At 44.3% G+C, this 27579-nt stretch overlaps 4 protein-coding genes and 1 long non-coding RNA gene across 11 annotated transcripts; 2 read left to right on the top strand and 3 right to left on the bottom strand.

Moving 5' to 3' along the window:
- The first annotated feature begins 1096 nt into the window (after window positions 1-1096).
- On the top strand, window positions 1097-5557 carry LOC125509139 (THO complex subunit 6). Its single transcript, XM_048674039.1, has 12 exons — window positions 1097-1407; window positions 1496-1602; window positions 1713-1789; window positions 2331-2376; window positions 2491-2551; window positions 2712-2765; window positions 2944-3024; window positions 3103-3142; window positions 3429-3535; window positions 3645-3755; window positions 5012-5128; window positions 5247-5557. Exons 1-12 carry the CDS (start codon window positions 1156-1158, stop codon window positions 5340-5342), a joined length of 1149 nt encoding a protein of 382 aa, XP_048529996.1. The 5' UTR covers window positions 1097-1155; the 3' UTR covers window positions 5343-5557.
- A 178-nt stretch (window positions 5558-5735) lies between these two features.
- Window positions 5736-9464, bottom strand: LOC125509138. 2 transcript variants are annotated; one of them, XM_048674037.1, is made up of 4 exons: window positions 9225-9411; window positions 8796-9054; window positions 7266-8188; window positions 5736-6729 (listed from the first exon to the last, which is right to left on the bottom strand). In XM_048674037.1, the coding sequence occupies exons 3-4, from the start codon at window positions 8162-8164 to the stop codon at window positions 6231-6233; spliced, it is 1398 nt and encodes a 465-aa protein (XP_048529994.1). In that variant the 5' UTR covers window positions 8165-8188; window positions 8796-9054; window positions 9225-9411; the 3' UTR covers window positions 5736-6230. The 2 variants fall into 2 exon arrangements, with proteins under 2 accessions (XP_048529994.1, XP_048529995.1); XM_048674038.1 differs by lacking the exon at window positions 8796-9054 and having other exon boundaries at window positions 9225-9464.
- Window positions 9465-10357: 893 nt separating this feature from the next.
- Window positions 10358-17464, bottom strand: LOC125509137. Of its 5 annotated transcripts, none has more exons than XR_007283971.1 (19): window positions 16677-17464; window positions 16478-16575; window positions 16190-16325; window positions 15901-16029; window positions 15704-15826; window positions 15496-15599; window positions 15206-15341; window positions 14926-15051; window positions 14733-14834; window positions 14542-14646; window positions 14335-14445; window positions 14112-14243; window positions 13913-14020; window positions 13724-13819; window positions 12582-12765; window positions 12339-12466; window positions 11990-12218; window positions 11669-11797; window positions 10358-10736 (listed from the first exon to the last, which is right to left on the bottom strand). XR_007283971.1 is itself a non-coding variant. In XM_048674032.1 (19 exons), exons 1-18 carry the CDS (start codon window positions 17107-17109, stop codon window positions 11681-11683), a joined length of 2439 nt encoding a protein of 812 aa, XP_048529989.1. In that variant the 5' UTR covers window positions 17110-17464; the 3' UTR covers window positions 10358-10736; window positions 11669-11680. The 5 variants fall into 5 exon arrangements, 4 of the variants coding, with proteins under 4 accessions (XP_048529989.1, XP_048529992.1, XP_048529990.1 ...); XM_048674032.1 differs by having other exon boundaries at window positions 12148-12218; XM_048674035.1 differs by having other exon boundaries at window positions 12148-12218; window positions 13913-14011.
- A 167-nt stretch (window positions 17465-17631) lies between these two features.
- On the bottom strand, window positions 17632-22351 carry LOC125509136 (CRM-domain containing factor CFM3, chloroplastic/mitochondrial-like). 2 transcript variants are annotated; one of them, XM_048674030.1, is made up of 9 exons: window positions 21054-22349; window positions 20387-20906; window positions 20167-20297; window positions 19416-19766; window positions 19100-19256; window positions 18716-19008; window positions 18572-18631; window positions 18392-18481; window positions 17632-18017 (listed from the first exon to the last, which is right to left on the bottom strand). In XM_048674030.1, exons 1-9 carry the CDS (start codon window positions 22287-22289, stop codon window positions 17934-17936), a joined length of 2922 nt encoding a protein of 973 aa, XP_048529987.1. In that variant the 5' UTR covers window positions 22290-22349; the 3' UTR covers window positions 17632-17933. The 2 variants fall into 2 exon arrangements, with proteins under 2 accessions (XP_048529987.1, XP_048529988.1); XM_048674031.1 differs by lacking the exons at window positions 17632-18017; window positions 18392-18481; window positions 18572-18631 and having other exon boundaries at window positions 18719-19004; window positions 21054-22351.
- A 12-nt stretch (window positions 22352-22363) lies between these two features.
- LOC125509140 lies at window positions 22364-27309 on the top strand. Its single transcript, XR_007283972.1, has 5 exons — window positions 22364-24018; window positions 24129-24190; window positions 24297-24490; window positions 25525-25777; window positions 27075-27309. It is a non-coding gene; the product is annotated as an uncharacterized LOC125509140 (long non-coding RNA).
- Window positions 27310-27579: the final 270 nt, after the last annotated feature.

Genomic DNA, 27579 nt, shown 5'->3' with positions numbered 1-27579 from the left:
TACCCTATTTTTGCAATTGCTCAGATACTCTCTTTTAGCTAAGTCAAATTTTCAGTGCAAGACTTCAGTTAGATAATCCGTAAGATAATCCTAAAAAACAATTGGTTGGATGCAAAGTATTCTCTTAGCAGGAGGTGATGACCCTGCTGATAGCGAGACTAATATGGTGATTTGGTCATCTGGTCTTAGACTCTTAGCAAGCATCGATATGTTGTTCTTGCAATTTCTTAAAAAGAAATCAAATACTGTATCATAATCCTAAAAACAAGTAGGCTTGTGTCTCCGTCTCCCAAAAGAAGATCTATAATTTTTTCTCTCAAGTCAAACGGTACAAAATTTGACCAAAATTATAGAAAAAACTTTAAACAACCACAATACAAGATTAGTAACACTAAATACACAATAAGATATATTTTTATACAGTTTTGCTAAAGCACATCTAGATGTGCCATAAGTATTGCACATCTAAGTCATATGTCATTGATCTTACATTGAGATTCATGTGAATATTTTCTTTTTCTTTTTTCTTTTTCTCTTTATGCTTGATTCACTCACTTAAATGTGCAATAATTAGAGCACATCTATATGTACCCTAGACACATTATATTATATAGATTTGATATTGTAGTAGTTGTGAATATTTTTTTCCTAAAACTCGGTAACTTTTGTGCAGCATTTAACTCGAGACAAAAGTTATAAGCCTATTCTCAACTGATAGGTCTCTAAATTTTCTATATAAACCACCTAATTTAGTAAGAGTATTTGAAAAATATGAACAAGGTAAATTTTTATATGGACGTTGCTGATGTTTTTTTTTTTGCGGGTTAAACGTTGCTGATGTTTGATCCATGTCAAAATCTTCATAAGCACAAATAAATCAAAGACCAAAGATTCATTCCCCGTGCATAGTAATTATATATATATGAAGAGATCATATACAAAAAGGCAAACTCTCCTAGAATTCACTTTTTGAACTTGCAAACTCTTCTCGACAGTTTGCCTCTAAATTCGAAAAAAACACATATATATGCGAGGGCCGGCCCAGCCCAGCCCACCGCACTCTTATCCAAGGCCCAGCCGCTGTTTTCCGGACCTGTGCCCCCCTGTACCTCACTGCCGGACGCAGAAGCAGCAGCAGCGAAGAATCGCGAGGAGATGGCGGCGGCGGCGGCGACGGCGCAGCCAGGGCTCGACGCGCGCGAGTGGGACGAGGCGGCGTACCGGCGTGGCATCCTGCGGGAGCGCGACCTCTCCTGCCGCACCCTCTTCCGCGCCGTCTTCTACGACCAGCGCGACGAAGCCGACCCGGACGTCCTCCTCGCCGCCGCCTCCAGCGACGGCTCCCTCGCCTCCTTCTCGCTGTCCTCCTGCATATCCTCCTCCGCCTCCGCCCACGCCGCCCCCCAGGTTTCGCTTCCCCCCTCCCCCTTCTTCCCCCATCCCTGCTCTATTCCGTGTTTGATACAAACGCCCCGTTCCCCTTGATTTGATTCAGCCGGCTGCCGCCGCGCTGGTCGACCCCGTCTGCATCGTCCAAGCGCACAGCGGCCCCGTTTACGACGCCAAGTTCTACAATGATCCGATTCAGCCGCTGCTCTTCAGGTAAATGCTTCTTCTTTCTCACCAATTCCTCTCTTTTGATGCCGTGGGATTGTCGGCCAAGAGTGTTCTCAAGAAGGAAAATTTACAATGTGATCCATTGCTCGTGACAGCTGCGGGGATGACGGCCACATTCGGGGTTGGAGATGGCACGAGATGCAGAGCTGCCTTCTGCCACTCTCTCTGCAAGGTAATGTACAAGAGCTCCCGTTCGTGGCTTGGTTTGCTAGATTAGTTGGAATTGGGCTTAACTAGCTGTTCTTACATAGATGTACTTTCAGTAAGAAGAGAAAGCTACATTTTTTTTACTAGCAAAGATGTCAATCTTGCACATTCAGCTTCTTGTGCATATTCTTAGTCTCATCTTATATACTATAGTTGATTTACAGCAGTTGAATAAAGAAGTATAAATGAATGAAATCTTATATAGCCTTACTATTTTAGAGCATGAATGAAATCTAAATCAACAGTTGTAAAGGTGCTTGATAGTTGTGCTCACTTCTATGAAACTAAAAATGCTTTTCAGATGCTTTATGTCGATATTATCCCTGTGGCTTGATGAAAAAGATGATAGTTTGTCAATGAGTTGAGTCAAATATATTACTATGAGTGCAGAGTGAAACAAATTATCTGTCTAGCTAAGCTACCTAAAAAATAATGGTTGTTTATTAATACGTAGAGCACTTATTTTGATCTTTCTCATGATATTTTACCATTGCATTTTTCCCCAGGGGATCATGTTGAACCAATACTTGACTTGGTTAACCCTCAGCACGAGTAAGATTCCATACTAAACAATTGGACATGCAGATCTGACAGTTCTTTGTTCCTGAGGAATACACCAGTTCTCTCGCCCTCCATTTTCTCATATATGTTTCTGTCAATTTATAGAGGCCCTTGGGGTGCACGGTCTCCAATACCAGAAAATAATGCCATTGCAATTAGCAAACAGGTCAGTACTTCATATTTGCTTACTTTCACACTGTTTGAAGAAAGCAATCAGCACACCAGCCTCTTATGTGCAGTCTGTTCTCATTCTTCTCGTAGAATGCTTGATTCCTTATTTGGTTCTGTTGGATATTGATTTTCTCCACTACGCTTCTTTCAAACAGGATGGATCTCTTTTTGCGGCAGCGGGTGATGCATGTGCTTATTGCTGGGATGTGGTATGTATTTTCTTGAGGTAAAATATGACATATAGAAGTTCTGAATTAATTAAAATGAAATATGCTTCTGCCTAAGAATCATTTAAGTCACAAGCTTCCATATCCATAGTATTAATGTTCTATGTGACTGCTTGAGGAGGTGTCTGAGAATAGTTTCGATCATGTCTGCTTGTCTCAGGAAAGTGGCAAGTGTAAAATGACCTTTAAGGGGCATACTGACTATTTGCATAGTATCGCAGTTCGTGAAGCGAACCACCAGGTAGCTCATTATTTTAGTACTGTAACATTGTCTTATGAAAACCTGAGCTATTAATGGACAAACTTGCGCTTTTTTTAGGTGGTAACTGGATCAGAGGATGGAACAGCCCGTATCTGGGGTGAGCAATCCTCTCAATTCGAGAAAGTTTTTGTATTTGTTTTTTGTTTAAATATGGCTTATCTGTGCTCTTCCAGTTCCTAGTGGTATTGACAGCAATATCTGCCTCTCTAGTTTGTTCAAAGAAAAAACACGCAACATGCTATAGCAATCTCTGCTCCTATTAGTTTTACTTCTCTGGCCATAAGACTGATGCAACATGCTAACAAAATTTATCGTATGAGTTCAATTTTGGTAGGCTTTTATTCTTTTATCATGCTTATTCATGCTCTTTGTGGACACTCCAGATTGCAGAAGTGGGAAGTGTACGCAGACGATACGTCCAGTACAGAACAAGAAATTTGAGGGCTCGTGGGTCGGCTGCATTGCCATTGATGCGAGTGAAAGTTGGCTGGTATTGGGCACATCTAGCTCATATAGATACTAAGTGTTTGTTAGTTTTAGCCAAGTTTTTTGATATATGCTATGTATCTTAAATTTTTTTTGGGCTGTACTATTCCCAGGCTTGTGGTACTTCTAGTGGTATATCAGTTTGGAGTCTTCTTTCAAATGAGTGCATCTTTAACGCAGATTGTGGTGCTCCTGTTCAAGATCTGTTGTTTGACAAAAATCAAGTAAGTGCTGATCTGTACATTTTCATTTGTTTCCTCCCTGCCCAAGTAAGACCTTTAGTTAGCTGGCTAGGTTGGAATAAAACTTCAAAATAAAGCAGTTTTTATAATGCTCATACCTATGAGTTTTATAGACGAACACTTCTTCCCTTTTTTCACCGATTCAAAATATAAATAGGACAGTAACTAAAACCCATAACACCAAAACTTAACCGAGAACACGTTTAGTAAAACTGGTCAATGGACCTTCCCTTTTGTTCAATAAATTGGTCAATGACTCAGTGTAACTCATGATACATATGGCCACTAAACTAGTGTCCAGTAAACTGGTAAGGTTGCTTCCCTAAAAAAAAAATGGTAAGGTTGCTCGATGCTCATCGTTAGAAATAACTCATACTATTTAGTTTGAAGATGGATAAGAAACATCCACTATAGTAATGCCTTGTAAACTGGTAAGGTTATCTAATGCTCATTAATAGAAAATAGCTCGTCACTAGTTTATAGATCGGCAGGAAATGATCAGTGTATGGTGAACTTCCAAGGTTACTCAATGCCCATCATTAGAAGCGGCTCATCATTGGCTTAAAAGTGGACAGGCAATAATACTGGAGACATATGCTTGTCTTTAGTGAGTTTAGCAAGCACTATGGCTATAACAAACTAGACACCCACATATCCAATTACTTCAATCATTTCCATGCATCTGATATGGTTAAGGCGAACAACAATCCCCACTGGTGTATGATTTATCACAAAAGACTTCGAGATTTATCACTGAAGACACCAGTAGCCTTTTCCAAGCATTTGAGATTTGGTTGACTGCCAAACCAAGACCAAGTAGCTCTCAAGCAGTTGCATAATACAAACTTTGCAGGTCAGAAAAAATGTTAGTGGATCTCCTCTCGAGATCCAGCACACACAAGTGCAGAAAGTATGCAATAAAATGGCGACTTGTCTTTAATGCTCTTTAGTCTGTGGCTGGCAAATTATAATTTGCAATGTTGCTGGATGAGAGAATTGAAATGAGAATATAAGGACGACACTTCAAATAGAGATAAAATAGTCCGTATTCTTCTTCCAAGAAATACCCCATTGTTTTCACCTTAAATTTTATTGGAGATTTACCAGACTATTTATGTGAAAAAGGGAGATGAGTAATATAAACAATAAAGTGACATGCATGGTTTATCTCAACTCTTTTGCTTCCAATAGCATGCTAACTGTTTCGGCATTTTTCCTTTTCATCCATGTCCACTCAGATTTTAGCGGTTGGCGCTGAACCTGCGCTCTCCCGTTTCACGATCAACGGGGTTGTTGTTTCGCAAATAAAGTGCGCTCCTCCATCGGCATTTTCCGTCTCCATGCATTCGTCCGGGGTATGTATCCATGTCCCTTTTGGTGCTCAGTCGAGACCACTTCTTGGGTCTGCATCATCTCCCAATATCTGGGGCTGGAAATCCTGTTCTCACTTGCTTGCTACCCATGCCGTTACAGATGGCAGCTGTTGCTGGGCATGGGGGTCTGGTGGATGTCATCTCTGGATTCGGGAGCCATCTCTGCGCGTTTCGTTGCCGTGGTCTGGATAGGTAATCAGTTACCGAGTGTTGATGAAGCGTCTCTGCGCAATTTCCGTTTGCCACTCCCACATTAGTCAGTGGAGTGCGAAACTGTATTTCTTTCCCCCCTCACTGTTGTAATACTAGTTTCAGTTCAGTCTGCGGAATGATTTCCTGACAAGGATAGATTCTTTGTAAATGTCCTTGTTATAGATATTCTCCTGGAGCTTTTGATACAACCCGTCTCAATCTGTTTTGCATGTGTTAACTTTTGAATTTAGCTAGAAAGAGTCACTCCTGCAACCCTACTGCTTGATGGACTTTGTTTTCTGAGATTAAAATAACTCTCGGTAACTTTAAACTATCAACAAGAACAACAAAAAGATGAAATTGCCACCAAATTGTGCTCAGTTAGTCAACACCAAGCTGAGTAATACAACTTCGCTTACATACATTAAACAAAGAACCAAGTTATAGGCTTGCTGCCCAGGTTTACATGTAGTCGCTACCAACCAGCGACTAATACAACTCCTCTTACATCAAGAAGACAACAAAGTTACATATGCTTACAGTACATTGTCTAAACAGACATACTTACAGTACAGGCTTACACACCGTTCAAGTCGACTGATTTTGAAGTTCCACCACCACTCAGGCACACTATTTACACCTTCAACCCATCACCCATGGAACCAACAGGTGTGCCAGAAATACCCATTTCTGGCAAATATGTACACTAAAACCCTTCCTATATATACACGAAAGGCGTGGCGTGGACCGCGCAGAGATATCACCAGCAAGGCTTCCAAATATGAGTGGTTCTAAGAATTCCATCATTTCATCCTCCTACTCCACAAAGCAGATATCTGGAGCTTTCTTTACCTACCACCTATTCGTCGAACTGCACGCTAGGTAGAAGAACTTACAACCTGGGCAGCAGCCACCCAAAGGTCCAGCCAAGGAGCAATCCCGCGCCGACGATGCCTACGCCAACTGCAAACATGATGGCCTTGCAGAAGCCACCTTCCTTGTTCTGCCTCCTGCCTTTCTTCTTTGCCCTGCCTTTTCGCTCCCCTTCTGGCTCGGCCTTCTCATCCTTCATCACCGTCCAGGGAAGCTCCGGGAACATGGCTGCTATCTGATGCTCTTTCAGCCTGAGCTGGAGGCATATGTTCTCCAGCTGCAGCATTTTCAGCCACTGCTTACACGCAAAGAGGTGCGAGGCCTGACGAAACAGTAGCTTGACGACATGGTCTTTCTCATCATGAGCATTCTTGGCAGCCACCTCGGCTTCCCTAGCCCGTGTCTGCGAATGGCGAAGAGCGTCCAGTAGCTGGGCCCTCTCGGCGTCTTTCTGATTCTGATATGTGGGCTTGCTGCCTGGTGTATGATCACCACTACTATATGAATCCTGCGTGCCCCTGCATTTCAAATGTAATGTAATGATATAAATAAATGCACAGAAATCTGGAAGAAGCTTGGATGAAGGAAAGGGCACCTGAGGTATTTCCAGGAATAACATAATAACAATATACTACAAAAGAGGCATAAAATGGACATCAGTGGACATGATGCCATATTACATTAAAATTAAATTCAGCCAACTTTTACCCGGGTGCATTTACCTTTTATCCAAAATAAGTTTTTTGTTCTTGTCGCAAAATTACCGAAAACAAGTTTAACTGGCTTGCAATTTTGATTATGAGAACGCACAAAGGACTGACAGAGATTCACTACATATATACAGACTGGAGCTAATTAAACAGCCTGTTCCTTTAATTTCAGCCTAACTAGGGTTGGGTGTAATATGCAGATAATGGGGCTATAAAAGATTCCTTGTAGTGAAAAACTACATAATAAACGAAAAGAAAGTACGTATGGCGTGCAAATCTACAAAGGAGGGCTCCTAGTTGTAGTTTTGATGGTTATGAAACAAGACAAATGAAACCACACATACCCATGCGCATCATTTTTGCGAGTCTGTTGCCAGCCTCCACCGTCAGATGAATTCATCTCATTGGTGCTTGAGAGGCTATAGCTGCACATCATAGTGTCGTGAAGTCGAGGCTGCGACTCTTTACCAGAAGAAGATGAATTCCCACAGCCATCCTTGTTTTCATGGCCGTTCAATTTTGCCCCATGAATACGCACTATCTGAGTGGGTTTTGGCAGATCATTGTTCTCAATGTGCTGCATTGCTCTTTCTGCAACAAGCGAAGCCAATCCTTCCTCGTCAGCTACTTGCCACCAGGGCTGAGACTTCCTGTCTTGTTCCCAAGGTGGATCCATCTCATAGCATGCCTTCTTCGGTTTCTTCGGAAACAAAGGATCAAAAGTTTTGAAGTCCATAACCTCTTTATCCTCGTGAAGGAAGTTATTGGAATTTCCTCTGCACTTGAGACTCGTTTGAGGGCACCCTTCGCAAGGTGCTTCAGATGTTTGCTTCATAAAAGCCGTCGAAACCATCCACGGTGGCTCAGAAGGGCACTCGCTCTTCTTCGTGTTGATGTCGTCAAGAGTAGAGACAGGCGAAAAACTGTCCACTTTCTTGGCATTGGCTTCTCCGCCCATGTAATTCAGATGCTCGCCAGAAAGCACCTTGTGGCACCCGAAATTGGGCTGCAGCTGAAGAAACCAGGCATCTATTGGCTGATTGGAGTTCATCGGGTTCCAGTTCAAATGCATGAAATTCGGGATGTGGCAGTCTCGCGGACTGGTGGGGTTCCCGCTGTTTGCTTCATGCTGTTGCATTGTCGGTGGACAGCAGGCCAGTTTTGGAGCTCTCTTTGCATCCTCCTGAAATAAGCAGCGGTTTGCGGCCCGTTGCCAAGCAGCTCTGGCTTCTGCCGCCGCCATCAGTGTCGCATGTCAAGAAGCTGCCTGCACATCAGGAAGTTGACCATCAGCATTAGCTCATACACACATGTCGCATAAAGCGGAAATAGCATCACCAAAACCTTCTATAAGAGATGAAAGCCACAAAGTAACATGCATAACTCACAAACATTCCCGAAATTATTGGATAAACTCAAGCTTATGATGTAAACAATTCACAAACGTCCCCAGTGAACTGCTTCGTGTCGAAATTAATTTGGACGCCAGATATAGGAGTAGGACAGTGCTACGCTGTAAATGATACTAGTACCATGTATCCTATGCTGCTTCCCCAAAGGCCCAAAGGAAGCAACCATTACTATTTCCATCCATCGCCAAGAAGAAAGTAACCGTCGCTACTAATTCCAGTGGTAGTGTGACTTTGGAAGGTAAGTATATAGTAGTAAAAGATTACGCGAGTACCGCCGACAGACCCCCGACCCCGACGCCTATCAAGGAAGCAGAGGAATCATGGCGACCGGATCTGGCCCGGGGAACAGCTCGGATTGACACATCTTTTTAACTTTAACCCCAAACCTCGACTCCATCGAATGATGGCATGACGCCATGGGCAATCATGGAGCAAGAAAAATTTCAGGCGAGGGTTCTTGACCTGGATCGGCAAGAAGTGGAGCCGGGACGAAGTGAAGATTCTGAGCCGGGTGCCGGAAGCTTGAGCGGCGAAGAGGAAGGCGCTGATCCGTGCGGCCGGCTACGAGCTAGTACTATTAGGTGAGACGAGTGGATCAAGAAGTGAACCTGCCCCTAATAAATGGAGAAGGGGGGAGAAGAGCTCGCGGAGACCGCGGGCAGGCAGGGGATGGGATCGGAGCACTCTCTCTTGCGTCCCTTGCGTTGCGTTGCTTGTCTGTCTGCTGCCCCCGGAGAATGACGTGAAAGCAAAGCAAGGGGAACAATCAGACGCAAAGACAGATATTTTTAGTTACTTATTATTGTTATTACTACTGGTGAAATGAAATTTAAAAGAAAGAAATTTTCTCGTCATTTTTTGTTAGGCGCGGGCGGGCGCGCCTCTTCTTACCTTGGCTGGCCGACTGACAGCGCCGCGCCGTGCTTCCGACGAAGGCTGGATTTCCGCTGCTGCTCTGCTGCTCGTCCTCCCCGTCCGTCTTTGACTACGATTTTATTCCCCGGTTTTCCGTTTCTGGGGGCGAGCGAGGGGGGGGATCCGTGCCGTCTCGCGGCCTCCTCGACCTCGACCTCGATCTCGATGGGAATCTGTGGAATCCTATCCATAGGTTTCTCTCTCCTCGTCTCCCTTTGGTTTTCTTTTTTAATAGTAACTTGTATTATTATATTTTGCTGCTGTTTTCTGCTTGGAGTGGTGTGATGGGTGGGGTGGGGTAGGCAGTAGGGGGCGGTGTGTGTGGGGACGTGTGTGCCCCGCTGATGCCGCCACATCACCTTCCACTTGAGCCAGATGTGTGACTCACTCCGCCACCAAAAACAACACTACTACTCATTGCTTCAAACATTATTTACGTACTAAATGAATGTATGTATTCAAGCAGTAAAAGTAGGCCTCTTTTTAACTTTTTTTCTTTGCCGCAAAAAAAAACTTTTTTTTTCTTTTTTCAATAGACCTCTTTAACATTTTGCTGTGACAATTATAGGTCCTTGGTTCAAATGAATTTCACATACAGTTTATCATGAGTTTAGTCTGTGCACGTCATTTCGTCCACATGATTCAAATCTTAGGACCTTTTTCTTTAAGAAGATTTGTTTGCACTCTATTTTGAAGAAGAAAATCCATCCACTTAACACATTCTGTTACAAAATTATTTGCTTTTGTTGGGGTGGGTCATACACTATTTTATGCTAATCCTATAGTTTCCTAATAATCATATACTCCCACGTTCCAAATTATAAGATGCTGTAACTTTTTTCTGAATCAGGTGTATAGATGTGTTTTAGTGTGTTTGTTCACTCATTTCAATCCGTATGCAGTCCACATTAAAATATCCAAAATGTTTTTTATAATTCGCAACAAAGGCTAGAATTTAAGAACACATGTCATTTTTGTATTCTTCCTATTCTCATGTCTTAGAAACGTTGCAAATCAAAGGAACCCGTATGGACTTTCTGTTTTGAAACGAGTCTCAACAACGTTGATTTCCACAAAACTGCCAACAATATAAAAAAGTCTCCATGAGATTTCGATTCTATAAACAGCATCCATGACTTTTCACTGCAAATACATGTTTTTTTTTTGCAAATACATGTTTCAGTCTCTGATTTTATCAACAAAAGGCCATGCTTTATATTTATAAAACAAAAGGTAAAGCAACGGAAAGGCCATGCTATATATTAGTAGTATAACTCAAAAGGTAAAGCAATCACTCGCTAACATAAACAAGGATGCAAGACAAGAGTAAAAAACTGTACAGTGACCACCCACACGTAGGATCATTCCTTCACCCGCTCAACGCGCCTAATTTCTTGAGAAAAACTGCTGCTTTTGCCTGATCTCTCGCCAGCAATCAAGAGATCTGATCGTTTCGTGACACAGTCCGCCCAAGCCATGCACGGCACCCTGCATACAATGCAAAGCAAAGCTCAGCAAGCAAGCAAAGGAAACCACACGAGTCAACAGTTTCTGCACAGATATTTTCGTTTCTGAAGCCGTCCAAGCGTATATTTCGAATGGACTGTACAGAGCAATCTCTGGCTTGCCAGTTGCCACAGGCTGTGCGTTTTCCTGTTACGTGCAAGGCTTTTAGACAACGTGCAAAAGCTGTGCACAGCTTCCCAACTGGTAGGCGGCAGCAGAGAAGCGAACGAGTGTACACGGGTTAGGCCTGGAAGTTGCCTCGTATGTATTGGTGCTCTATTGGGCATGTAGCAGCCGGTGGTTTTACCTAACGACAGTACATAGATAGATCCAGCAGCTGTTGGTCCACGAGTGGGACGTAGGCGCGTGAATCCAATTCACCACCACGTGCTGCAGTGATCAGCTGCCGGCGAGACGAAAGGGGCAAGGAGAAACTTCTACTGTGCTGCTGTGAAAGGCGTGGGTTTTTGTTACGTAGGTCAGTATGATTCTACCAAGTCATGGATGGTCGATGGTGACCGGTTCATGTCTTCACAGAAGCTGCGTTTGCCACGGAAGATATTTCAAGATTTTTTTTACTTTCATCCTGATTTGTGGCTTCAAAACACGGCATGTCAAACATGCCCAAAATACGAGTTTTGTGCAAGTAAAGCATGCGCTTCGAGATGGGTCAAGTTCAGACATGCTTCACTATGTGCAATATGCGAAGCAAATATCCCAGATTATGTTATCTAATGTGACTAGCAAGTTGTCCCTAAGTTATTATAAATAATAAAATCATATAGTATCTGGCTCTATCAATAAGGAGGAGCTGGGTCAGGGGCGGCATACAAATTGCTGACGAAGATAGGAGAGAGGTAGACATCTTTGTAGGAGTAAAGATTATGCAGCACGAGTACAAAATAGAGCTGTACCTTCCACTTCCATTAGAAGCCAAGATCAAAAGAAGGGCAGTCATCTATCAAATCCTGGATCGTGGGATCTCTACACGTACGAGAAGGGCCATCATATTTAGGGTCCTCTGCTGTGTTATTTGCACCGAGCTGCAGACGCACAATGGCACAAGTCAGACGACTAACATAACATAGTATGTGCAAGATTTTTTTTATGACGTAACACTAAAACTAGAACTTCCATAGCCTCATCTGATGATAATGAAACTCCGGCTGTGGGCGCACAATATTTTGACAGTAAGCTGAAGCAGTAGCTTCCTCAAATTCAGTGTTAAAACTTTCCTCCTCAGGACTTGTTCGGTTAATCCCTCCCACAAGGGGATTGAGGTGGATTTTGACTTGTAGGAGATTTAATCCCTCTCAATCCCCTCCAAACCCCTTCAAATCTGAAGGAACCGAACAAGGCCCCAGGGAAAATTTTGACAGCATAGGGTGCAAACCTGATCTGCACTTCCACTTTTGTCTTCTCGCACGTTTGGCATGCTAGTGTCATTCGGAATTGGCGCAGAACCTGTCAAGTACAGACCAGTATGGCAGCATTTGTCGTTTAGTCTCGGGTGGCACTGGCACGGACGCTTGGTAAGATGTATAAGCTGGTCTCGGTGTGAATAAGTTCACTGAAGCAACTTACCTGTACCATTACAGTTTACAGTGTTAAGATTGCCTGACGATTCTAGTTTCTGCTCGTTTGCATTGCACATCTCAGATCCTGGGAGATCTATCAATTCCAAGTCCGAAGCATCAAAAGCTGGTGGTTTCCTACAGAAACATCATTAGTGTCAATATTCACTTGTTATTCTATTTGTCATGTTGGAGCCTCACTATAAGGCAATATTCTAGAATTTAAACATGAAACAAAGCATTAACATCTTACATGATGGCCTGATGATTGTAAGTTGGATAAGCATTCCCTGATAATTCATTCCTATTATGAGTGATTGCTGAGTTCTTTGCATGTGCAGTATCCAGCTTCAAGCAAGATTGCACAGATGTACGAAGCTGGGTAGCAAAGTGAGACAATCCAGCTGGGGGCTTCATGATAGATAGTATTTGGGAAGCTATAGATCAAAATGACGTTATTGTTATTAATATAAAAGCACATGAATATACATGAATTGGAGTAGTTGTGCAAACACATCAATAAACATGAATTGGAGTAGTTGTGCAAGCCATCCAAGTTGATACCACAAGGATCAAGCAGGCACCTTGGAAAAAATATTTCCTTCAGAATGAGCATCTTACTTTGCAATAACTAGTGCAGCACTGTGGGGACTCTTTAAGTACTTGTTTCTAAATTATGACGTTCCGAACTTTGATTGTCAATTAGTCTTCTGGTAATAAGCAAGAACAAGTTGAGGAAAATGTGCATAACTGAAGAATAGACCACGGCTGTTTCAAATTTTAATGCTTGTAATGTTTACAGAATCATGTATCTAGATTTACTATTTACCTATCAAGCGAATTAAAGGAAATAAGGAAGAACCATTTTCCATACATCACGACTCTGCAACAGTTGCTTCACGGTGCTATGTAACTGAACACTTCACGAGTTCACGGTGCAAGCAATCAAACATCCTGAACTGTTAATTGACACCTATATCAAACTAATTCGGAGTTGGTACTGTGGAGTTACTCGAACCCGCCTTAGCTGAGCATTAGTCTCGAATAACAAACCCTACTTGTTCACCATTAACTTTGGCGTTACATGTTATGTACGGAAGATTACACAATGCCAGCTGTAATCTGTTTCATGAATGGTAACCAGTTACTGTTTTACATGTTAAAATATGTTCACTCTTTGTATAACAACTGATCGGATTGTCATATTTGAGTTGTGTATCCATGATTCTTGGCTAGTCCAAGGAATAGCAGTAAATTGCCTCTCAAAAGTCCACTGTCCTTGTGGCATTCACCACAGGTGCATAACAAACTAACCTATTTTTCTTCCTATTTGTCTTGTCTGGAAGGAACTATGCAAAGATATTTAAGCTAGCAGTTCAGTAAAGGTTTACAAACCAGTCCGTAAAGAATCATCAGCGTTGCCAAATTTTGATTTTCCAACCTCTCTCCTGACAAAACTAGTGGGACACACTGATTTGCCATCCCGAAGACCTGCAAATTGTGGATAAACATGGTTATATTTTGCATTCAAACACCAGCCAGTAGTAGAGCTAGGATGAAAGTATGAGCATCAAGTCCAAGTACCACAAAATTTTAGTGGATCATCCATTCTATTAAGAATTGATTTGTCAACTTCTGGCCGGTTATAGCTGGTAGGAAATCCTGATTTACCCCTCTGGATATCTGCAAAATCTGGAACCCATCAGCAGTCTCATTCTCACTACATAAAAGTGTACAAGAAGCTGCAGAAATAGTAATGGTGTGTAAAATTAATCCCAAGTACCATCAAATTTATGCGGATCATCCATGCCACCAAATGTTGATTTTCCCAGGTCATTAAATGTTGATTTGCCAACTTCTGGCCGGTTATAACTGGTAGAAAATCCTGATGTACCCCTCTGGGTGCCTGCAAAATCTGGAAACCACCAGGAGTCTCACTCTCACTACATAAAAGTATACAAGAAGCTGCAGAAATAGTAACAGTGCGTAAAATTAATCCCAAGTACCATCAAATTTATGTGGATCATCCATTCCACCAAATGTTGATTTTCCCAGGTCATTAAATGTTGATTTGCTGGTAGATAGTTCTGATGTGCCCCTCTGGTTATCTGCAAAATCTGGAAACCACCAGCAGTCTCAGTGTCTCACTACATAAAAGTATATAAGCAACTGCAAAAATATTAGAAATAGTGTGTAAAATTAAGCCCAGGTACCATTGAATTTATGTTGATTGTCGATGTCGCTAGATGTTGACCCCAGGTCTGTTCTTCTGTAACCAACCGTGCAATCTGGTTTACCCCTCTGAAGATCCGTAAATACTGGAAACAAACAGCGGCTTTACTACATTAAGATATACATGCAGCAGAAAATAGAACAAACTGATTATTAAGTTAAGCTCAGCTACCATGATAGTTAAGTGGATCGCCCACGTTACTACATGCTGATTTTCCGACCTGTGGCTTGTTAGAGTCGGTAGTGCTTCTTGTTTTAGTCTTCCGATGATCTGCTAATTGTGGAGACAGATGAATGATTGCAAATAGAATATGTGGTAAGCAGGAAGACACGTCCAATGTTTGTGTAACCTTGTGATCACATACCATGGAGCTTGAATGGACTAACAAACTTTGGAGATTTACTTTTGTCATCCTTTTCACGCATATTCTCTCCATTCTTAGGCACTGTGTGACTTGAAGCCTCCCCAGCAGCATGTGTGTGTTCTACATCTGCATACAAATTAGCAAACTAATAAGAAATCTCACATGTTACAGAACAAAAAAATATGTTTCTACAAGTAGAACTCACCTATTTGCAGATGCAGAATTATAAGTGGAAAACTGGATACAAAAATGACTGTCCTTAAGCACGAACGAAACTAACCTTTCATTTTATTTCTGAGCTCAGTGACTTCGATAATATAATTAGGAAACTGACATCTCTTTCCACATTCAATAGATTCACCTGGATTGAAATATCTGGTGCCAAGCACTCCACCTTCTTCATCCAGTAAAAGAATCTGCAAATACAGTTAATACAGCTAAAAACACCTTTGTACAGTCATCACAGCATTTGATTTGATATAATCCAACAGCATCTCCTCTGTTAAAGCTATCATAAAACACCAACCTCAAATTAGCATGTCCATTAAGAACTGAGCGTTGGTTGCTAACCTGCTTTACATTTGGACCAGCATGGACAAGCCTTATAACGCCATCATGAAACTTCTTTGCCTTTTGAATTAGTTGGGCAGTGTATAAGACACTCCATTCCACTTCTACAAAAGGATGCACATTCTATATAAGCCTCAATATATAATAAAAATAATACATTACATGTTCAAAGCACAAGCATCGTTTATACGGGAGGCTACACATTAACCTTTGAAACTTGAGTCTGCTGAACCCATAAGGCTCCCTGTGCTGCCAGCAGCTGCAACTTCACTCTTTCCAAGCTCTGGCTTGTTAGAACTAGAAGTGGCTTCTGATTTACTCTTGTCAAAAGCTACAAAATTGCTGAGACAAATGAGGTTCTCACTATGATATGCTGGAAGGATTTGTAACTTCAAGTCCACCTACAATGGAACTTCTGTGGACTGATGAATTTCAGGGAACTTGTTGTTCCAATTCCCATTTTGCTATTCGCATTCTCCACTCCCTTTGGTCTTGTCTGCACCATGTGTTCTTCTGAAGATTTAGGTTCTCCACCTTCATATTTATCAATGCAGAAACACATCCTTTCAATGACAGCACAGAAAATGTTCTCTAGGATTTTTCTATAAGTCGCAACAAGAAATCAGAAAGTCTCAGGAGGCACACCAGCATATTTGGCACATAAGTCTATCTATACTAGATGTACGAAACCAACCTTTGTTTAGATTTGTGGCCTCGCCGATCTCAATCAGATAGCCAGGAAAACTGCATTTCTTGCCGCTTTCCACACACTCCCCTGACTTGAGGTGCCTGGTCCCCAGTACTTGGCCCTCTTCATCCAGCAAAACGATCTGAAACATTTTAATTCACACGATGATTCAAGACATTTTATCACCCGAAATAAACTGATCGCATGCCAATCAGCCTATGGTTACTAACTAGCATCTCCGGCCTTCGATATACGAATGGAAAACACTTATCAGAGATGCGCATTGCATCCTACCTGCTTGGAATACAACCCAGATTGAACGAGCTTCACGAAGCCGTCGTGATACCTCTTAGCCTTCTGCGAAACCTGGGTGGTGTACATCGCGCTCCACTCTGCAAACAAAAGCGCATCCTACTCGTTCAGCCCTCGGGGCAGGGCAGAGCCAGCTTGTTCAGCCTCCACAGGACATACGTAGAACAGGTGGCGCGCAAACCTTGGGACGTCGAACCGGCGGGCCTGGCACAGCCAGAGCCCGTGGCTTCAGTTTTGCCGGCGCCGGTCGTGGGTGGGTTCACGAACGCGCGGGGAGCGCAGGTGTTGGCCACGCCGTGACGCGCCCTGGCGCCGCCGCGGTAGGCGGCTCTGGGAGCGGCGGGCTCGGAGGGCCTTCCGGGGCGGGCGGCGGTGGGGACGTGCTGGGCCTCGCCGACGTCGACGAGGTGGCACGGGAACTCGACGGAGGCGCCCTCGGACACGGACTCGCCGGCGCGGAGGGACCTGGCGTCGATGGTGACGCCGGCGTCGTCGAGGAGGACGAGGCGGCGGGAGTCCGGGCGGAGGAGGAGGACCCCGTCGTGGTAGGCCTTGCGCTTCTGCCTCAGCTGCGTGGTGTACGTCGCCGCCCACCGCTGCGGCTCCGGGTCCATGGCGGACAGGCGGAGTGGGGGATCGGAGAAACTCGACGGAAATTCAAAATTCGAGACGGGGAGAAGAGGGGAGGGGAGGGAAACTCACTCACAAAGCGAGGGAAGCAGAGGGGCTGAAATGGTAAAGCACTAAAGCTCAGCCCAGCCCAGCCCAGCCCAGCACGAGACGTATTTTGTGCCAAAGAGATGGATAACTCGGCCATTGTTCAGGCTACTTTCAGTAGAGATTCTCAAAAAAAAGCTACTTTCAGTAGAGCGCGCCTTTCAAACGTGAGAAACGTAAGACTTTGTGGTACATTGAGTTGATGTATGTTTTCTGGAGGATTTTATTCCTTCAAAAAAATAAAACCCCGCGTGAGATTTTTGATCTGTCGTTTTATTCGTTGCAATCCATAGATAGGTTTCCTTACAATTTGCTTGCACTACATTATACAATGTAAAAGATTCTAAGATATTTTTATGGTCTCTCGGAACAGCTCTTACCCCGCTTTACAGATAAAACATGAACCAAAGTACACGGTCGAACGAAACACCAGCTTGGCCATATGTTAGAGCAAACCTTGTTTGAGTCTACATTTTGACAAGGGGCATGGAGGTGCCCGTGGCAAATGCAAAATGATGCCACTGAAGTTACATCCTCATTGGTGGTAAGGAACCATATGAACCACATACTGGCAACATCTTCAGTGGAAGGCTACATACATGCTATCGGTGTGATGTAGCAATGCCGAACTCGAAACCACACAGGCATGTGTCGACTTACCAATTGGCCACGCGAGGGAAGAACACTGGCCTGGAGCTTCATCGGTTAAAACTGCCACAACTCAGAGATATTCATTGGAATCATCGTCGGCATCGTCCTCATCGTCGCTGCCGTAAGTTTGCAGGTAAGCTTCATCCCCTTCATCCTGCGACAGCAGAAGCTACCTATCAGCCTCTTGGTTTTTAGAGGCAATCGCCCAAGCAACTTACTAAAATCATACTCCCTCCGTCCGAAAAAGGTTGTCCCTCAAATGGATGTATCTAGCACCAAGTTAGTGTTGGTGCTAGATACATCCATTTGAGGGACAAGCTTTTCCGGACGGAAGGAGCACGAGACTAATATTAGCATCTAAGATAGTACTTTCAAAAAAAAGTGAAGTGTCTGTGATACTGAGACGATATGCAAGGACACATGTACATTGCCATTGTAGAGAGTGCTTGAAAGGAATCACTCTAGCTTGCAGGAAACGATTCTCTAATCAAGTATTTTGCTAAGCCAGCCTGGTCATGAATGGTTTACCTGTATATTATCATCATCTGAAGACAAATCGTCCTCAACTGTTTGGAGTAACTCTGCATCCTGTTTTCTCCCAGCAGCCCTCATCTGTACCTGATGATGATAACAAAGGTGTAGCGCATCATCAAGAAGTGTTAACATGGAAAAATTAGATTCGATGAAATCAGATATAAATTGCCTTACAAGCTGTGATTTCAACTTCCAGATCTTGTGTCGCAGAACTGAGATATGATGGTTTAGTGCCTGAAAATGTTCAGCCATCCGATATATAAAAGGTAGGTACAAATTGTACAAAAAGAGGAGGATCAGAGTTTACGGTTGAGTTACCTCTCGTCTTTGGAGCTCAATGGACCGTGCCATTGCTCTTCTCCTTGTCAATAGGTTCCGTGGCTTTAAAACTTGGGGCCTTTTATAGTTCTTACCACGGTAGAAAATGATTGAATATCCTTTTGTTGTCTTGTCAAGTGCAATGAGCACACCTCCACTCTCAGCTTCTAGAGAGATTGCAATATGTTTAACTTGTTCAAAGGTCTTTCCCTTCACAACAATTTTGACCAATTCTCGATGCTTCCAATGAAAGTGCATGTTTTGCACAGTACCATCAAAAACTTCCCGCCTGCCTACGAAATTTTAACAAACAGAGGTAAATCATGAGATGTTCACCCTATGCCTCCTACATTGCAACTTCTATGTGAAAAGTTTCGGTTGTACCAAGCATCAAAAAGGCCTTCATTTTCAGGCCAATTCTGCGGAATAGGAAACGCTCCTCGTCTGTAATAGTTTCCAGATCCATTGGAAGCTCTGCTGGAGAGAGATATTCCTGAACTTTCGCCAAAGCCATCTCTGCTTTTGCAACCTTTGTTTTCGCCTGGACATACATAAGAGTTGTTATTAATTTTTATTATATATAGACTGCAATTAGATTTTCTAAATATGGAGAGAGAAAGTGTAATGCTGCCTCGGAAATGAACAATGAAAATAGGAAAATATAGACTTCCACTCTACATGTATATTTTGAAGAACATACCAAAATCAGTTTTCTCTTCATGTTCTTCAAAAGAGAGGTATGTTTGGCCAAAATCAAACGATTATTCTCCTTTTTCCTCAGCTCGTCATTAAGTGAATCTCCCCATCGAGATGTGGCTTCTCTAGTTTCTGCAAGAGTGCCAGCAACTAGAGGATTCTTTAATGCTTTGGGGATGGGAGTAATTGAGGCTGATGCTTTAAGCCTGGCCAGCTCTTCCTGTTCCTGCTGAGTAATTGCGTGTTGTTGCTGTTCCACCAAGACCTTCCTTACTTTAGGAGTCACGAAGTCATTTCCCCTATAGAAATTAATATACTCCTTGTTCCTCGAAACAAGTACTCCTCCTGTCAATTTCTGCATGTGTTTTGTTACAAAGATTCAAGACACACGTTCTCATGAAAAAACATGCATAGGCTGTAACGTGAGCAGGGACACAATGATCATATTCAGAGTTCAAAACATACTTCAGAAGAATCAACAGGGGAAGATAAAACATTGCACAGTATGAAAAGGAGATACAACAACAAATATATCCATTCATGGAATTGCTTTCTCAGCAACTCACTCTTCAAGGTTTCAAACAGTATGATTTATGCAATAAATATCGAATCAGTCATAAGGGGCAATTGGTAACATACTGCATCCTCATAAAAAAAAGTAAGCAAAAGCAGAAAATCTGCATATAAAGCAATCTCATGTGATTTTAAGCATTTAGATAATGTGGTATAATGATCTTTAAATATGTCCAATTTACCTTGATTTCCTCCGCCATTCTATCGTTGCATGTGTTTGGCACCCCCCTCTTGATGGCAATCTTTACAATAGAACTTTTCTCCCATACTTTAACAATAGCAGCAGCTAAGCCTTGGTGTTCCCTGTTTCTCCCTGTCCACAAATATGTAAAAAAATGTGAAGAAATAATTGAAGCTTAAGTACAAGTAATTACAAGCAAGCAACTTCACAAACTCCAGTACCTAGAGCGAAATGTGGAGCAGTTTGTCTAGCAAGTCTACGCAAAGCTGTCATTTCCTTATCTTTCAAACTAATTTTAGTCCTATAAGGAAGTTGCCTAAATGGTGGCTTGTACCCTGGAACTAAACCAGGAAGCAAGTCAGCATCCACAGGGACGGGGCTGCGACCAGACCAATCCTTGTAGCGTGGTCCCAACTGATCCAAGAAGCTATCGATATCAAACGTTTCCGTAGCTTCTTGAGAGAAATTCATGACAGATGTCGATCTTTTCACATCCTCTGCACTTGACTTTTGCGAATTACGCTCGACAACTGGCTTTTGCAAATCATGCTCAACAGTTGGCTTTTGCAAGTCATGCTCTTCAGAGCTGGGTACAACACCAATGGCATCGCCAGCATTTTCGGATGAATCAACTTCCGCAATTTTGGCATATGACTGCACGCATCGAAGGTTGTAGTTCATTCCTCGGTATAAGACAATCGACCTCCCTGACCTCCATATCACAGTTCCTCCAGTCCTGTCCTGATTGACAATAACAAAGACCACAAATGCCTATCAGATTTCACTGAACTGAAAGCATCGTAAAACAATAACACATGCTTTTGCTCAATCTGTGGCTGTAGTGATAAGGCAAATCAAAGGGGTGAAGAAGGCCAATGCCACAGGTACCTCTAGTATCTCATGGGTTCTCTTCATGTTCAGGCTCGGAGGCCCTTCAAACCTCATCTTGACCACCTCGTCCACCTTCCATTTACTGTGGATGTTCTCCACAATGGCATGTGTAACCCCTCCTGGACCAACCCTCATCCTCTCCTTCATCCTCAATGCCGCGTCTCTAAGCCTCCGCAGCTCTGGTTCTGGTATAGTCCTCTCTGCCAACTTGGTGTTGCTATGCCTCCCTCGCTTGTCACCATCGAACGCATTCCCCTCCTCCCTCTCCCATGGGAGGAGCACAGAACCCAGCTTCTGGACAAAATCTTCCCCTTCGGAGCTCCCAATTGTGGCACTTTCCTCCATCGAATTCCTGAGTGTGTTGACAATTGAGCTTACACTGCTTCGCCTAATACTCCTGTCGAACCCACTGCCTGTGGAACTTTGGTCCTCCAGTATAGAGTCCAGCGGAAAAGAAGAACTTGCTGTCGGCGCAGCAGGATCCTCATCCTCATACAATTCCTCTTCTAAGTTCACTGCCATTGGCTCTTCTTCCAATACCTCACTGTTGTCCACCCATTCTTCGTCTTCATCCTCCGAATCTAGCTCATCATCGAACACACCACTCCTGACAGCCTCTTCCTCGTCTCCACCCACCGGACCCGAGAGCGGCCGGTCGACGACGGTGGGTCCTTCTTGCCCGTGCATCCACGGCGCGGAGAACGGCCGGGTCCCGAGCAGGTAGTTCGGTTGGGGACGCGACTCTTCATCCCGGTCCTGGGCTGCCTCGCCGTGTGCCACGCCGTCATTGCCCTTGTCCTTGCCCTCTCCGACACCGCCGCCGCCATCCTCCGAGGAGTCGTAGTCGAAGTACTCGACGATGGACCGCAGCGTGGCGCTACTGGGCTCATGATCCTCCGCGCGCTCGTCTTCTCGGTGAGCCAGCTGCGACTGCTGCCGCTGCCAGGGGAAGGAGGCGCGCAGGGAGGGCGCCCTCGCGGACCAGCGGCGGAGGGCCTGCTCCTCGAAGCTCGGCTTCAGGTTCCTCCTCTTCTTATTCTTCCTTATCTCCGTGCCGCCGTCTAGCGCCGGCGCCTCGTACGGCGAGGAGGTGGACGGGGAGGGCGCCGAAGCGGGAGGGCGAGGGGAGGAGACGCTGCTAATGCAGGTGGCGCGCCGCGGCCGCGTCGATCGGAGGGTGGATGGGAAGGGGGGTTTGGGTGAGGGGGCCGGGGGCGGGAAGAGCAGTGCCATTGGAGGGAGGAGCAAAGCTTTGGGGACGGAGTGAGGGAGGAGATGACGAAACGAGGAGGATATCGTGGGTTTACCTTGTTGGACCTTGCTTGGGCCCCCGGCGTCTTCTTCTTAGGCCTGTTGGGAGTATCATCATCCCTGGCTTCCCTCAAAATCTGCGAAATCTCTACTTCTAATAAAGTAGTTGATAGTCTCGCTTCCAGGATTTTATTAGTCCCATCTTTTCTGATTTTTTTATACCTCCTTCCATCTCTGATTTATCCATCATGAACCAAAAAAACCTTCTCCTGAGGCCCCAACCCGCACCCGCCCACGTATAAAAAATAAACTTATAAAAATTAACCAACGAAAAAAGACCTACCAAAGTTAACCAGCCAAAGAAACCTAAACCTATCGCCCGCATGTACGAGCGACCTCTCATGCCCTCGAGCGAGGTCTCCCTTTGCCGCCGCGCTTCACTCACCGCCCTCCATCCGCGCTTCACTCGCCGCCCTCCATCCACGAATCGTACGCACGAACGAGCAAAGCCTGCGTGCCCTCGAGCGAGAGCCACCCTCGCACATCAAGCCGCCGCCGATCCATCCCTTCGCCGCCGCCCTCGCCCATCAAGCCGCCGCCGATCCCTGGCTACTTCGATGGGAGCCATCGATCTTCTTCAGGAGACGGCGCCGATCCCGTTGAGGAGCCGCCGCCGACCACGTCCAGGATCCGACACCGATCCCCTTCAGGAGCCGACGCCGATCCCCTGAGCCCCTGGCGCTGGCCAGGCTCCAGATCGATGGACACGCCTGCTCGCCGCTCCTCGGGGCCAGCCCCTCCCGCCGCGCCGGATCACGCATCGCCTTGGGGACCCCTCGGGGATGCCGCCCCACACCCATCTGATGCCAGCACCCCTCCCGCCATGCTGCCCTTCTGCTCCGCCGCGCCCACCCCATGCTCCCCCCTCTGCCCAGTGACCGCCGGCGCGCGGGCGCTGCGGAGGGTCGAGGCCGGCGCGCTCAGGTCCTTCCCCGCCGACCCGCTCGTCACGCAGGCGGTGCCCGACCGCCCGCTCTTCTCCGACTCCGCCATCTTCTCCCCTACGCCGGCGCGCCCGACGACATCGTGCCGAGGTTGCCTCGGCCGCCGAGCTGCCCGACCCTCTCTGGCGCGCCGGGGTCGACCCGCCGCTGATGCCCGTCTCCGCCGTTGACCTGGCCGCGGACGCTGTGGTCGGTGCGGTCACCGACGATGCCGCGCAGCAGGCCTGATGGACGCGGAGATGCCCACCACGTTCCCGGCCGACGCGACCGGCGTCGAGGAGTCCGTGGCCAGGTTCATCGACAAGCTCAGCAAGCAGATATTCCAGGCGGAGGACGCTCTCACCGAAGGCTACGACAAGCTCAGGCTGTCGGCGTACGACGCTCTCGGGGCCTACAGGAAGGCGATAAGGGGAGTCGCTGGTAGCCTCACGTCCTTGGTGGCAGCCACCGAGAAGCAGGCCGCTGGTGGGGTCCCGGACGTTTCCGGTGCATTTCAGGATAAGGTGGCCGGAGCTGGTGCCGTGGCGACTGATGTTCAATTGTTGTAGCAGAGGATTCACTCACTGGGCAGTGCAACCACGTCGTCCCTCGTATACTACTATGGCTCGGCCAAGTCGTCGTTGCCACCAAATGTTAAAGATTTGCTGAACTCATCCGAGGAGAAAGCTAACATAGTATTGCCACCAATTGGAAGTGCCCTCCAACAGGTATATTTGTGCCAAGTCTCCCCTTAAGACACTCCTAGCAGTAAATCTATAAATTGTTGAGCCAATTGTTGCTGAGGCCACTGAAAATATTCTGACATGGAATGCTTCAGGTATACATTATCATAGAAGGCATGAAATTTTGGCTGATTGGCTGCATGTCGCTTCGGATTTGGTACTATCTCCATCTCTCTCTCTCTCTCTATCTCTCTCTCTCACATACACACACCACTTTCTCTCCGTCTCTCTCTCTCAGTTTCTGCGTGTGCTTGCTGACGCAGGTGCATGTGTGTGTGCGCGTGCGTGTGATGTGCCGCTGACCGCTGTTGTGTGTGCTTGTGGCGATGCTGCCTGTGAGTGTGATTTTTGCCGCTATCCTGCGTGATTCTTGGTGCCTCGAGGATGAGAGGAAGCCACCTAGAAAATGGCCAGAAGGAAGCACCATATGTGCAGGTGTGCTCATGTGTGTTAGAAGGTGAGTTTGTGCTTCTAATTTCCTAAACATTCCTATTACAAACAGAAAACAGCTATGGTTGGTGATAATAATTATTGGTGAACATTGTTATTGGTAAACCTGCAAACCTGCATGATGTCCATCTTCCTCTTCTTCCTGTTGCAACTATTGATGGCCATTATTATTGCAATTTTATCCTAATTTATGTTCAACTATTACCAGGTTCTTTGATTGAATCCTAATTCAAACTTCTAACACACGCAATACTTTTTGAGCAATTATAAGATGATGCATACTCTGACAGTGCTTTGGCCACATAAAAGGTAAATCCATCATTGTGGAGATGTCAAAGACATCACAAAAACAAGCATCTGAACTTTCTTTTTGGAATGAAACAAAGATGCAGACTAACAGTATTATGTTTTTTTTGACATCAACCAATATGATGGGTTGGTTCAGGACTTCAGTTATATATCACCAATATAACAATCTATTAACCATAGCAATTGTTACTTTTTTTTTAGCTACTCTCAAATGCTTCTCTATTTTAAATACGTAATAAATGTTGTCACAAACACCCTATTTCCGCCGCACTGACGGCTGTGGCAGGAAGGAGCCCACCGTCGGCATCTCCCATGGCCGAGAAGACCGAGGACCCAGCGCCCTCAAGTACGATGGAGTTCTTTCTGTTGCGACTTATGGTGATGACTGAGGAGTTTTGAGATCAATCTCGATCTGCATATGACCGTGACCATGAGGCGAACCTGGTTGCGCTTAGAGACAATTGATTAATGGAGATCCTCCAGCCATCGAGCTCCTAAAGGACACCTAGGCTAGAAATCCACGCTTGTCCATACCGCTTGCCTTTTAGGCCGAACAACCTCGTGAACTTCGACCCCATCATGCTGTAAATATAAATAGTTTACAAATTAACTAAGTTTTTAGATTGGATATTATTCCACATCTATGCGTATTTTTTTTCTTACTGTGGTATATATCTAACACTAGAAAATGAGTTGTTGAAATATTTTATACTAATAATCATTGGTCTATAGGACAAGGACTCGGCGGATGATTCCTCCTTGACTTTCTACCAGCTGCGCCCTGACTGCGTTCACAGCGTCCCCACGCCGTGTTCAAGACCAAGTTCTAACCCACATATCCAATCTCCCTCCATGGATCTCGCCTCTCATTGACCAAGAGCAACAATTCAACTCAATTTGAGATTTACAAAAGAGATGGACCTAGAGCAAACAACCTGCGAGGCTTGGTTCGTGTCCATCGACAACGTTGCTGCCGTATGTCAAGGTATGTAGCGGCAGCTTTTGTTATCCTTTCCACACCAGCAAATGTCAGAATTTATCATGTGGGCAGTTTTTTTACTGTAGTATGAGTACAAGGTTCAGGGAAGTTCAGTCATTTAGTATCTCACAGATTGTCTAGGCTTTAAATTTAGGGGATGATTTGGAAGCTCAACATAGAAACTTATTTAGTCAAATGCAGATTACATATTAAACGCCTTTTCAAAGCAAGTATGGAAGAAAATGTGGTGACCTCTCCATGAGGAAATTTAATATAACAGTTTCTTTGACTTGAAGGAATATTTGCAGATTTTAATCTATAGAAAGTTTGAGGGTATCCTCAAGTTAACACACTTGATTCTTACTGCTGCTTATGCATCCCTGAACTTCAGTTAAATTTATGATTATCTGGATATTTCCTATACTTTATCAAGTGTAGGGTTCTTAAAATAAGGACAGACTTTTGTTTCACCTTTTGTAGTTCATCATAATAGCATATTATTTTAAAAAATGGCAAATTGCCAAGTACAGTTCTGAAGCGGAGAGTTACTTATGTATTTTTTTATTCATGAATGACATGATCAAGGAGTCAGGTGTGAAAATGCTTTATAAATCAGGTGAGACAACATGCTAAAATTTTGTGGCGATTAGTGAAGGAAAGAACTATGTACTCTTGTTTCAAGTAGACTTCATCGCCTTATTGTTAGAGTCAGCTTCACCTCCCATTGTTATATTCTTGACGTGAATATTATGCCCCCCACCCCCCACTCCCCATTTATGTTGTTGAAAATGGCAATCGCTTGATCTTTGAATCATGCAGCTGCCTATCTACAAATCATAAATGAACAAATAAAACATACTGATATATCCAAATAGTTGAGTATCCTGCTTGTAGAATTTGTTCCTATTTATCCTTTTGTCATTTTTACATATGGGCATCCGGTGTTTGCGGCATCTCAAAGTTTACATTTTTAAGTTGATATATTGTACACGTCGGAATTTTGTGTTGTGCCTCAAAGTTTGCCCTTTTTACAAGTAGATGTATTTTAGTTATAGATACATCCCTTGTTGTCCATTTTGATGACAAGTATTTTCGGACGGAGGGAGTAATATATTGTGTATTTTGTTGATGATTTGTTGCTGAGATATATTCCAAGTGATAATCATACATTATATGTTTGCTCCTCCATGTTAGGAGAGGAATGGAAATATGGTTAAATTCTAAATATGATATTACGCAGCATGACCAAAATATCGCAGCATGACCAAAATATCACATCTTATTAATCCCTTTCTCTTGGCAGTGTGCTACATCTGGTCGCTCAAGGCCAAGGAGGTGATGAAAGGCTTCTTGATAAGTTTTTAGCTGTCTGATTCAAATCCATATAGCTTGCGAGATGATGGCATAGTATTATCTGACATTTTATCTGTATTTGATTAAATGTCTTTCCCTTTAAGAAATATAGTGCAATGGAATTGAATTTTAGAAACAACCGTTGGTTACTATTATTTGTGAATTCTATTTAACGCTTCACGATTTTTTCCCGGTTCCAGTTCTTGTAAAGGATATGATAATCATTTAAACAAAGTTGTCAAACTTAAAAGAAAAAGAATCTTCAACTACTGAAAAACATTAAGGATTTGCACATTTGTGCTTGATCATGAAGTGAAATGGACCACAAAGGGACATTTTAACTTGTTTTATTGAGAGGGCATGAGAGGTCTGGAGGGATCATCTTCCTTGGCCCATGATAATACAAAAGGTGTCGTTATATATGTGTTTGTTTTCATAGAGTATGAGAGATGGAG

Source organism: Triticum urartu, chromosome 5 (assembly GCF_003073215.2).
Source record: "Triticum urartu cultivar G1812 chromosome 5, Tu2.1, whole genome shotgun sequence".
In the NCBI taxonomy this organism is placed as follows: domain Eukaryota; kingdom Viridiplantae; phylum Streptophyta; class Magnoliopsida; order Poales; family Poaceae; genus Triticum; species Triticum urartu.
The sequence above is the reverse complement of the archived record's forward strand: the minus strand, read 5'-3'. Positions and strand labels throughout refer to the sequence as shown.

Coding starts and splice junctions, on each gene's coding strand:
- LOC125509139 (XM_048674039.1), top strand. CDS start 1,156: ATGGCGGCGGCGGCGGCGACGGCGCAGCCAGGGCTCGACGCGCGCGAG. Junction 1,790..2,330: donor TCTGCCACTCTCTCTGCAAG/GTAATGTACAAG, acceptor ATTTTTCCCCAG/GGGATCATGTTGAACCAATA. Junction 2,766..2,943: donor GTGCTTATTGCTGGGATGTG/GTATGTATTTTC, acceptor TGCTTGTCTCAG/GAAAGTGGCAAGTGTAAAAT.
- LOC125509138 (XM_048674038.1), bottom strand. CDS start 8,164: ATGGCGGCGGCAGAAGCCAGAGCTGCTTGGCAACGGGCCGCAAACCGC. Junction 6,730..7,265: donor CGCAAAAATGATGCGCATGG/GTATGTGTGGTT, acceptor TTTGAAATGCAG/GGGCACGCAGGATTCATATA.
- LOC125509137 (XM_048674032.1), bottom strand. CDS start 17,109: ATGGACCCGGAGCCGCAGCGGTGGGCGGCGACGTACACCACGCAGCTG. Junction 15,827..15,900: donor CAGTCCACAGAAGTTCCATT/GTAGGTGGACTT, acceptor GCAATTTTGTAG/CTTTTGACAAGAGTAAATCA. Junction 12,219..12,338: donor TGTAAACTGTAATGGTACAG/GTAAGTTGCTTC, acceptor TGTACTTGACAG/GTTCTGCGCCAATTCCGAAT.
- LOC125509136 (XM_048674030.1), bottom strand. CDS start 22,289: ATGGCACTGCTCTTCCCGCCCCCGGCCCCCTCACCCAAACCCCCCTTC. Junction 19,257..19,415: donor TGAAGAGAAAACTGATTTTG/GTATGTTCTTCA, acceptor ATGTATGTCCAG/GCGAAAACAAAGGTTGCAAA. Junction 19,009..19,099: donor GAAGGCCTTTTTGATGCTTG/GTACAACCGAAA, acceptor AAAATTTCGTAG/GCAGGCGGGAAGTTTTTGAT.